General features: G+C 43.7%; 1 protein-coding gene across 1 annotated transcript in view; it reads right to left on the bottom strand.

Annotated features, from left to right (window-relative positions):
* The window catches only part of LOC149297890 (rho GTPase-activating protein 26), a 154,578-nt gene extending 150,092 nt beyond the window's left edge, over positions 1-4,486 (bottom strand). The window contains exon 1 of the mRNA XM_089488026.1: positions 4,333-4,486. Within this exon, the coding sequence (XP_089344152.1) occupies positions 4,333-4,486 (154 nt within the window). The remainder of the gene's footprint in view (positions 1-4,332) is intronic.
* Between the last annotated feature and the right edge of the window lie 7,638 nt (positions 4,487-12,124).

Genomic DNA, 12,124 nt, shown 5'->3' with positions numbered 1-12,124 from the left:
TTGTAGATAATGATGCTGAAAAAGACGTTTTCTGCCTGGCTAACAGATAAAAGTGAACCCTAAGTAACAGATATATATTAAAAATGTATGGGATGTAGCAAACATTGAAGTTCTGCTTTATGGGAAGGAAGTCACTGAGATGTGGCACATGCAAGTACTTTTTATAAAACACAAAAAATGCATTTTATAATTAGAAGAAAAAAAATATATTATTAATAGTGATAAAGTCTGAGTGTTTAAAGTAGACCTGTCATCCATAGCAGATAAACAGGACAAGTATATTATCAAAAGCCCCCCAAGACGTAAAGTTTAATCCTGGCCAACAGACCTCTATATGGTCAGTTACTTAAATGTTAAGATTGCTGTTATACGAAAAAACGTACCCCTTATAGTCGGCTGCTCCTACAAACTATCCATTCATCCCTTTTGGTTTCTATATCAAATCTTACATCCTGCGATTTGAGTTTTCATTTCCTCCGCCTGCAGAATATCTTGGTGACGTGTGGCTTTACACCTGCTCTCTCCTTGATTAGCTTGTCTCTTATTAAAATGTAATTATTATACAGCGCAGATCCAGAGTCAACCGAAATTATAATTAAAAAAAAATATGGTTTTATTAAAAGGCACAAGCATGTGCCGGAAGCTGCAATGGCATGGAATGTAATGGCAACCACAAAGTACCCCGTAAAACCAGATCGTTTCAGGACCTCCTGGGAAGATAAATAAGGCTGTATCTTTAAGACCAACGTTTACAGAGAAGGAACCTCCAGTCACGCGTGATGGAAAGTCGTGTTGGTTACATTAGGATAAGAATAGAAAAGCTCTAAGGCTTCTTCTGTTTAAAAACAAAACACCAAAGAACGTACAATTCTAGCTTGTATTTATTTACTAGGAGCCAACAAAGTATCTCCCAGAATAAACAATATAGTCAATACTCCAAAAAATAAAAGAAACGACCAGAGCACCTTATCAGGACCATCAGAACTGGACAAGGCCCAGCTCTCAGAAGGTTCCCAATACCCGCGCTTACACAACATACAGGCCAGATATGATTTCGGTATGATCTTCACAGGAAATTCATTCTTCCGTCTCACAAACTAAGAGGGATTCCCAATATTTAGGATTCTGGGCATTAAAGTGCAGATGATTTCTAGAGACTCCCTGAAGCCAAGCTGTTAGAACATTCTACAGAAGGCAATATGGTTGATGCCGCCTTCTTTGTTTTGGGAAATGCGTACATCAACAATGAATGACAGACTAAGTATAATTTGTGATTATTATGCTGGATCTCACAGCTCAGGAGGCTTAATCCTTGCTATAATAACTTTAATTGGCATTGAGGCAAAATCCAACCTATTAGCAAAATCCAAGTATAAGACAAAGCTAAGAAACACCATTAAAGGTACACTAGAGCCCTCTTATGCAAACTAACGCATGCGATAGCCGAGTGGTAGCTTTTAGTTGCCTTTATTACTTCGAAAAATGTTCTGAATGTTTGGTTAAAAGGCACTCCCCACCCCCTAATAATTTCACTAAAGATCAGTATTTAGAGGAAGCCATAGAAGAAGCCATTCCTAAAGGCCTAGCCTTTTTCCCCCAAAACACAAACTGTTGTCCCAAGAATAACTTTTAGTTTTTGGGTATTGATGAAGGAGGAGTCTCCGACAGGTAGCTTGCAGGCTTCAGTACTGAGCGCCGGGAGTCGTATCCTGGCGCTCGGCATCAATCGCCAGCACGCAGTGCTAGGGAGCAATGAAGCAGAGGTCTCCTTGATCTCCCCAACTGGGCCTGCAACGGCGTCTCCCCGGTTAGGCCGCCCCCAGCCGCAATGCACCCCTTGCACACCCACAACCGAAGGCAAGCCCCCCAAATCCCAGGACTGTGCCAGGAAAAAGGGAATATGAATATTGAATATGTTGTAGTAGCTTATTTATAATAAAAAAAATTATATATATATATATATATATATATATATATATATATATATATATATATATATATTTTATATATGATAACCGAGCAACATGATCTTTTTCCCCCCAACAAATATTTATCTCATATTAGTTTTGGATAATTGGACAGCGGGTATGTATTAAACATTTTAAATTAAACGTACCTGAGGTGCGCTACGGGGGCCTCGATGACTGGCACTCCTGACATCCTTAACGAGTTAATTAACGTGTATTAACAGAAACTTAACGGTTCTTTGAAAGAGGATGTTACGCCGTACCCGGCCTATTAAGCAATGAATCCAGAACTCGGAGACTGAGGTATAGGATAACATTTCACGCTCGGCAGCGCTGGGGCTGATTCATCATGCAGCAAGTTATTTTAAGCATTCTGATAAAGCCGCCCTACACGACGGTTCCTTTATCTCGGATGCGAGAAGATGTCAGAACGCCCATACGCCCCAATACCCGCGATTATTTTACTCACTGCGGCAGGTACAACCACTTAAACACCGATGCTGACAACTGCGCATGTCACGGCTGTCAGTATAATATATATATATAGCACTACCCGGCAGGCCTGGACTGGCCATCTGGCAAACCGGGCAAGTGACCGGGATCCGCCATGCCAGCAGCAGATCTGGGGCATTAGCGTACGGCCATCGGATGGATGTGTCCCGCTGCACGGCTGTTGGCCTTAAAGTGCCAGAGCAGGCTCAGTGTTGCCAGTCCGGCCCTGCCATCTGTAGCTTATGCTTTCAGCCAATACATAGAATAGAAGATGGCAGAAAAGCACTCAAACTTAATTTAACGGCTACACTTTTCGCACATTCACGCAGGGGTCTGATCGGCCCCCCTGGGAACGTCACATGTTGCTGGAGCAGGCTCCATGGCATCACCATACCTGAGAACGCTACGGGTCGCAGGGGCAACGTTGAGCCACACCCCGCCCACTTTCCTTCCCGCCATTTTCAATTGTGTGTTTGACCTTGGCCCCACCCACAATATCAGCAGACCACCCACAAACATCAGTAGGACCGCCCCCTTGCATCCCAAAGTGGAATGTAGGGTATTATGGATGGATTGTACCCTTACATAAGGAGGATAAAAGTTATTGGGGCGGAATAACAGTGGAAACACATAGAATGTTCCCATGGTATACAAATTATGTGGGTTTTAATGCCTACAAGTGTTTTTTTCTTTGTTTTTTTCCAAGGTGAAACTTGGAATGCCAGTAAAACTCTGTGCTCCGTATTTATCTTTAAAAACGTGGAACAAAAAGCCACGTTTGTTCTCTCAAAAAAGTAAGATTGGATTACTTGGGAGACTTAAGGCCACCTTTGAGTTGCAGCAATAATTCAAGGTGCAACAACATCTCAAAATAGATGTAACCAGAGGGAGGTGTACATTCCAAATGTTCAACACTGTGATTAATGTTTTAGAATACATAAACAGATCAGCCTCCCAGCAGAGGTGGTAGAGGCTTACACTGTGGGGGAATTTAACCCGTGCATGGGATAGGCACAAAGCTATCCTGAATCTAAGACAAGACCAATGGCCGCTGAAAGGTCTGAAGCTTAACGTGAAAATTGACTGAAACAAAATTGCAAAACGAGATAACAGCTTTGTTTTGGAAAACTGGATAATCACGGTGAGTTTGATTCATTCTGGTACTTTGATTTGTATTATGACAATGCTAACATAAAACAAACAAAAATTTTTTTTGGAAGATCAGGGGCAGTTTAATGCGAGAGGGTTATTTTAGATCCTGCACAGGATCTGGAGGAAAAGCAGCCCAGTTAGCGACTGGGATTCCCACTAAAACCAGTTATCCTCCCTGCTGTAATGTGGAAGGACGGCTGCGGAATGTTATTTTGTGAACAGATTTAACCCCGTCCACTTTGCGCCCCATACCAAGCATCAGGCCAGCCTGGCGTGAAAGCTTGAGGTCACAAGCTATAGCAGTATCCCTGGTGCAACATCTGTTATTAGAGAAGTGCCTCGTAAAGGAGTTTGTAACTGCCTGGATGCCAGTGGGCTGAGTGGCTGCCCTGGCGAGGGACAAGTAGGCATCTCAAGAACTGCTGCAGCAGCTGATGTGCTACAGGTTGTCTTAAGGGTAGGTTAAAGAGGAGCGGGGGAAGATAGAGCGCCTCTCAAAAGGCTCTGAAGCCACAGATGTGTCTCAGGGTTCTGAAGAATGAGTAGAAGGTGACAGCTCCATGGAGGTTGTGCAGCAGCTCCAGCTTTGGACAGGTGTGTGTCAATGGAAGCATCACACCTATAACCAGCACTGCTGATCTGCCCTCCTGCCTAACCCTGACTCAGGACCACACTGCGGGCACCTCACCAGTTACATCCCCCCCCCCCCCCCCCCACTTACTTTTATGGGCTGCAACCAGCGACTTCCCATCCTTGATGAGCTCTTTAATGAACTTGTTGGTCTTCTCCAGCTCAATTTCGTGCGATTTCAGCCTCTCCCTAAACTGCGGGCTGTCCAGATAGCAATCGCTGAACTCCAGAGGAGGTAATCCCATGTCGGACGATAAAATAAATAAAAACCCCGAATAAAATCTGCAATTAAAACGATGCGCCAAGAATCCTATGCATTTAAATGCGGCGGCGGCGGCGGCATCCCAGGAGAGCAGAGGATCTGGGGTGTGCTTATGCACTTTCCCCACCGCGCACTGCTAAGGCTTGTGCAGTCATTGATTGCAGCTCTGGGAGGAGCAGTGAGCTCACCGGGCAGGCACAGGGCTGTGATGACGTCACTCCGGGGCTGTGATGGCATCCGGCTCTCCGGTCTCGCGCGCGGGGAAGGAAATGAGCAGTAGAAGGGGGTTCTCAGATAAGGGCCTGTGATCTCACGGCCGCTGCCTCCCACGGAGCCCGGTCACCGCCCACACCTCCTACCCAGAGCTCTGACAGCTCCCGCCCAGCTCGCCAACCACCCGGCGCAATTAACCCCTAGAGGGGCGCGTCAATGGGAGAGCTGCGATTTTTTAACTCTCTCTCTCTCTTTACGCAGAGTAAGCTGGCTCTGTATAACGCATAGAGGAGACTCTGAAGAAATCTCACTCATTTAACTATACATTATCCAGGGCCAGCCCAGCTCTTCCTGGAGCTGAAGCTCACTGGGGTTGGACTCCCATAAAGTAAAGCAAAGTCTGAAACACAGCTCTCCATTTACTCAATAGAGCGCAAAGAGTTAATCAAGATACTTTGCCTCCTATCCCATGTGGCACCCATATTCCCACTTACACTCACAGATGTGGAGCAATCGCCATGGAAACCAGACGACTGCAGCACTGCTCGCATTCTATCACAGAGCATATCTCGCTTCTTGTTTAATTAAATACATAAAAACTATATTAATAACACGACTGGATTTGTTTTACAGAAATTGCAACGTCGGCTACAAGGGCAAGTTTTTGATGCAGATTAGTAATTGATGTCAAACCGATCCTTAACTTTGTTGCCATGGCGGCGGTTGTTAAGCTGGCACATTCACTTAAGTGTGTTTGTTTAGCAAAATATTTATGAAAGATCATTAGAATATGTTTACTCGTTAAGAAAAGACAGCCTCCAAGTCCCCTTGATATACAAGAGGTTACCTGAAGATGCCAATAATGCAATCGGCTGCTGATTAACGATGTAATTATGGATTACTCTCCCGTATTCCTTTATCTCACCTTTCCTAGTCCCTCTCCTGCAATACTTTTACTAATGTGGCTGGTCTATCCCTAACAATGGCACTTTTACCTATTGTGTAATACACCCAAAATCCCTCTAGATTGTAAACTCCTCTGAGCAGGGCCCTCCTCACCTGTTGTCTCTGTTAGTCAATTTGTTATGTTACATACTACTTGTTGTGTCCTGTCTACCCATTGTACAGCGCTATGGAATTTGATGGCGCTATATAAAACAATAATAATAATAATTACCAAGTGTGCTATTTGGGGGCAAATTTGGATCAGCAGCACCTGATCTGCGTCTGGGCAGCACCTGATCTGCGTCTGGAGCAGCACCAATGAGTATGGGGCACCAATGGCTGTGCCAGATGGCCCGTTTCTCATCTATTTAACTGCTCTGTGTCTAAATCATAGTGCAGAAGTAAACATCCTTCTCCAGGGCCCTGATTCTACATCATTTTCCATCCTCACCTAGAGGCATTGCTTCTTCAGCATCATTGTGGAAGTGTATCCTTCCTCTGACCTGTAAGGTACCGGCAGCAGGATCCTCACCTTTTCATTCTAGGATGTCAAAACATGCAACTCTTTGCCTGCCACGACTGCCTATCGCACAGTACTGCAGAATATGTTCACTCTCCAAAAAAAAAAAAAAAGATTTGCGGTCTAAAAAGAGACCAATGAGCGTTCTGCGTTCAATGTGTGTGAAGGGTACGCTGTACATACTGCCGGGCAATATTTGTCAGCCTGACCTGTGGTACGTAGCATTCATAGGTGTCAGGTTTTAAATGGCTGAGAAGGAGTTAATCAGGATAACAAAGTCTTATAACAGGTAGAGATATTGAGTTCAAAAGTACGCAGACATGATGTAGTGGGACATGTAAACGCACCATGTCACTTAGCAATGTGTTGTGGGTTTATGCAGGGCCAGACTGAGAAAAACTTAATGGCCCCTGGCACTTTAAGGCCAGCGGCCACCACAGTTACATAAGCGCAGCTGCTAAGTGGATTGTGTTTTTATACCGTGTGTCTGAGCATATCGAGCAGCACCAGATCTGCCGCTGGATAGGCAATACTGGTAAGTATAAAGGCCCTATAAGTCAGTTTGCCCAGAGTGCCAGCCAGGGGTTAATGTGTTGAATCTGGCCCTGTCAACCTCACAAAGTCGACTCCTCTTTCACTTTTCAACTTTTTGCTATTTATACACTTAACATTTTTTGGATTTGACCTAGTTTTTTTTCCAGCAAATTTTCCTTTTTAACCTAATTTCTTCTTTGGAGCCTCTGGTGTACGCCTTCTATTTCGGAATAACACATACATTTGTCTATTTAAATACATAAGTAAAAAAAAAAAACACTTTTTTTGAAAATACTGATTACCACCATACCTGGGAACCTGCTGGATATATCTTTCCAGAGCCCTCCCAAAGGTGGTGGCTTTGCATGGGGTGGGATTAGCCAAGTGAGGGGTTGGAGTAAACCCCAAACACATTAAACTTGCTTGGGGTAGGCGGGGAGCGGGGTTCCCAAAACCCAACCACGATGCAGAGATTTATCGCTTTTTGCCAGTGAGTTACAGAATTCCACAAGGAGAGAGTCCAACCTATGATAGTCACACATGTAAGTTTTTATGGACATTATGGGACTAGGCATATGAGCCAAGTATTATCCTTATTATATCCCCATCCTACAGCCCAGCCATGGTAATTGCACAGCTCAGCAATGCAAATTTCCCATGGATTAAATAGGGCGACCTGAAGACCTGCTGCTTAGTAGAAAAGCCACGGGCACCTGTAACTGGAGGTTTAAAGCAGACACTATCTATTGCATACTCCATCAGCGGTAAAAAAGGAGCACAAAGGGACACCTGGAAATATCACTCATAAATTTGTGTCTTCATCTTCATTAATCACTTTTGACTTCACCAATTTTTTTGGCCCGTGTGATGTACAGGTATTGATTGTAAATCCAGACTGAACTGCTCATATTGTTTCCTTCTCAAAATATCATCATCCCACTGTATTAATTTATGTACTATGTATTGAAAGAAATCAGAAAATCACAAAATTATATTTTTAAATCTTTTTATTTATTTTTTTCCACCGGAGCATAACAAATTATATTTACTACATAATTGATCCAGAGGAAGGCAAAGAAAACCCCTGATGAAACTCAGGCCAATTATGTTTCATGAGGGGAAAAAAAATTCCTTCCTGACCCCAAGTATGGCGGTCGGTTTTCTCCCTGGATCAACTGCCTTACACCTTTAACTGCAAACATTTACAGAAGGAAAGTAGGTCACTGCCTGTGAAGCTTCTTATTTGGCTGGTACCTAGGTGCGTGGTTACTCATTGTTCTTTGGAATCCAAGCAGTGGACGGTGAGTGAGTGTGTAAGTGTATGGCATACCCTTCCCCAGCTGGCCCAGGTTTCCTATTGTCTGTGCTCATTTGTAATCTGCGGAAACCAGGAATGTTGGGAGGTATAGTATTATGATAGAGAAACAAGATTCAGTGAGCCATGATAGGATAGGAACCCTACAGGTAATTCACCAGGAACACAGGAGGGGATTTGACGAAGAAAAACTTAATCAAGACAAATGTCGCAGCAGGAACAGAACGGTTTTCAGATCATTGACAGCAGTTTTCAGATCATTGACAGCAGTTTTCAGATCATTGACATCTAAAAGCAGAAAATGACAGGTAATGCCACCATAACCCAGTAGGACAGTATAGAAGACCTAAAAATGCATTGTAGGAAAAAGAGAAGCTCAGGATCTAGATGTGGCTAGAAATTAACAGAGTAGAGAGGAACGTGTCAGCATGGAGGACAGTGAAGTAAGCATACAACAGTAGAGAATGAAAGCAGTACATTTGGTGAGTGCTGGGGTCTGGCACACACCAGGTTTAAGGGAGACAAACAAACTACCCTGTCACAGGTAAAACTGTCTTAATAGCAGTCCTACAAATGTAATCCAAAGGTGGCACCAAAGGTAAGCATCTTTCCTAAGAGAAGCCTTTTGGGTCAAGAGAGCAAAATTACTTACCTGGACCAGAAAATAAGGTTGGAGCCGCTGTTTAGAAGCTGCTACTTTCCACTTACCTACCAGAAGGCAGTTAAAGGGGTACACCAACATAGTGAGGCATAAACCAGCGAGGAAGGAGAAGGAGCTGCTAGCAGGTACTGTAGATTCAAACAGGGTCCGCAAAAGCAGTAGAGAAAGGTTCCTCACAGAGACTACACGGGATGTTGAATAGGTGAGAATGACAGAGAAACAGAATATAGGACAGGTAATGATCAGAGAATTCAGAGGTCAGCAAGTACAGACCAAAGTCACAGGTTCAGCTGTCTTAATAGCAATCCCACAAATGTAATCCAAAGATGGTACGCACATAAAGGTAAATATCTGTCTTAAAAGAAGCCTTTTGGGTCAAGAGAGAAAAATGACTTACCCGACAAGAAAATAAGGTTGGAGCCGCTGTTTAGAAGCTGCTACTTTCCACTTACCTACCAGAAGGCAGTTAAAGGGGTACACCAACATAGTGAGGCATAAACCGGCGAGGAAGGAGCTGCTAGCAGGTACTGTAGATTCAAACAGGGTCCACAAAAGCAGCAGAGAAAGGTTCCTCACAGAGACTACACGGGATGTTGAATAGGTGAGAATGACAGAGAAACAGAATATAGGACAGGTAATGATCAGAAAATTCAGAGGTCAGCAAGTACAGACCAAAGTCACAGGTTAAGCTGTTTTAATAGCAATCCCACAAATGTAATCCAAAGATGGTACCTACATAAAGGTAAGCATCTGTCTTAAGAGAAGCCTTTTGGGTCAAGAGAAGAAAATGACTTACCCGGACAAGAACATAAGGTTGGAGCCGCTGTTTAGAAGCTGCTACTTTCCACTTACCTACCAGAAGGCAGTTAAAGGGGTACACCAACATAGTGAGGCATAAACCAGCGAGGAAGGAGAAGGAGCTGCTAGCAGGCACTGTAGATTCCAACAGGGTCCACAAAAGCAGTAGAGGAGGGTTCCTCAGAGAGTCTACACGGGATGTTGAATAGGTGAGAATGACAGAAAAACAGAATATAGGACAGGTAATAATCAGAAAATTCAGAGGTCAGCAAGTACAGACCGAACTCACAGGTTAAGATCTCTTAATAGCAGTCCCACAAATGGAATCCAAAGATGGTACCCACATAAAGGTAAGCATCTGTCTTAAGAGAAGCCTTTTGGGTCAAGAGAGAAAAATGACTTACCCGGACAAGAACATAAGGTTGAAGCCGCTGTTTAGAAGCTGCTACTTACCACTTACCTACCAGAAGGCAGTTAAAGGGGTACACCAACATAGTGAGGCATAAACCGGCGAGGAAGGAGCTGCTAGCAGGTACTGTAGATTCAAACAGGGTCCACAAAAGCAGTAGAGAAAGGTTCCTCACAGAGACTACACGGAATGTTGAATAGGTGAGAATGACAGAGAAACAGAATATAGGACAGGTAATGATCAGAAAATTCAGAGGTCAGCAAGTACAGACCAAAGTCACAGGTTAAGATGTCTTAATAGCAGTCCCACAAATATAATCCAAAGATGGTACCCACATAAAGGTAAGCATCTGTCTTAAGAGAAGCCTTTTGGGTCAAGAGAGGAAAATGACTTACCGGACAAGAAAATAAGGTTGGAGCCGCTGTTTAGAAGCTGCTACTTTCCACTTACCTACCAGAAGGCAGTTAAAGGGGTACACCAACATAGTGAGGCATAAATCGGCGAGGAAGGAGCTGCTAGCAGGTACTGTAGATTCAAACAGGGTCCACAAAAGCAGTAGAGAAAGGTTCCTCACAGAGACTACACGGGATGTTGAATAGGTGAGAATGACAGAGAAACAGAATATAGGACAGGTAATGATCAGAAAATTCAGAGGTCAGCAAGTACAGACCAAAGTCACAGGTTAAGCTGTTTTAATAGCAATCCCACAAATGTAATCCAAAGATGGTACCTACATAAAGGTAAGCATCTGTCTTAAGAGAAGCCTTTTGGGTCAAGAGAAGAAAATGACTTACCCGGACAAGAACATAAGGTTGGAGCCGCTGTTTAGAAGCTGCTACTTTCCACTTACCTACCAGAAGGCAGTTAAAGGGGTACACCAACATAGTGAGGCATAAATCGGCGAGGAAGGAGCTGCTAGCAGGTACTGTAGATTCAAACAGGGTCCACAAAAGCAGTAGAGAAAGGTTCCTCACAGAGACTACACGGGATGTTGAATAGGTGAGAATGACAGAGAAACAGAATATAGGACAGGTAATGATCAGAAAATTCAGAGGTCAGCAAGTACAGACCAAAGTCACAGGTTAAGATGTCTTAATAGCAGTCCCACAAATATAATCCAAAGATGGTACCCACATAAAGGTAAGCATCTGTTTTAAGAGAAGCCTTTTGGGTCAAGAGAGGAAAATGACTTACCGGACAAGAAAATAAGGTTGGAGCCGCTGTTTAGAAGCTGCTACTTTCCACTTACCTACCAGAAGGCAGTTAAAGGGGTACACCAACATAGTGAGGCATAAATCGGCGAGGAAGGAGCTGCTAGCAGGTACTGTAGATTCAAACAGGGTCCACAAAAGCAGTAGAGAAAGGTTCCTCACAGAGACTACACGGGATGTTGAATAGGTGAGAATGACAGAGAAACAGAATATAGGACAGGTAATGATCAGAAAATTCAGAGGTCAGCAAGTACAGACCAAAGTCACAGGTTAAGATGTCTTAATAGCAGTCCCACAAATATAATCCAAAGATGGTACCCACATAAAGGTAAGCATCTGTCTTAAGAGAAGCCTTTTGGGTCAAGAGAGGAAAATGACTTACCGGACAAGAAAATAAGGTTGGAGCCGCTGTTTAGAAGCTGCTACTTTCCACTTACCTACCAGAAGGCAGTTAAAGGGGTACACCAACATAGTGAGGCATAAATCGGCGAGGAAGGAGCTGCTAGCAGGTACTGTAGATTCAAACAGGGTCCACAAAAGCAGTAGAGAAAGGTTCCTCACAGAGACTACACAGGATGTTGAATAGGTGAGAATGACAGAGAAACAGAATATAGGACAGGTAATGATCAGAAAATTCAGAGGTCAGCAAGTACAGACCAAAGTCACAGGTTAAGATGTCTTAATAGCAGTCCCACAAATATAATCCAAAGATGGTACCCACATAAAGGTAAGCATCTGTTTTAAGAGAAGCCTTTTGGGTCAAGAGAGGAAAATGACTTACCGGACAAGAAAATAAGGTTGGAGCCGCTGTTTAGAAGCTGCTACTTTCCACTTACCTACCAGAAGGCAGTTAAAGGGGTACACCAACATAGTGAGGCATAAATCGGCGAGGAAGGAGCTGCTAGCAGGTACTGTAGATTCAAACAGGGTCCACAAAAGCAGTAGAGAAAGGTTCCTCACAGAGACTACACGGGATGTTGAATAGGTGAGAATGACAGAGAAACAGAATATAGGA

This window comes from Sceloporus occidentalis, unplaced genomic scaffold (assembly GCF_023333645.1).
Source record: "Sceloporus occidentalis isolate IW3139 unplaced genomic scaffold, rSceOcc1.0.p SCAF_36, whole genome shotgun sequence".
NCBI classification, from domain to species: domain Eukaryota; kingdom Metazoa; phylum Chordata; class Lepidosauria; order Squamata; family Phrynosomatidae; genus Sceloporus; species Sceloporus occidentalis.
Note: the sequence above shows the minus strand (reverse complement) of the source record. Positions and strands in the feature narration are given on the sequence as shown.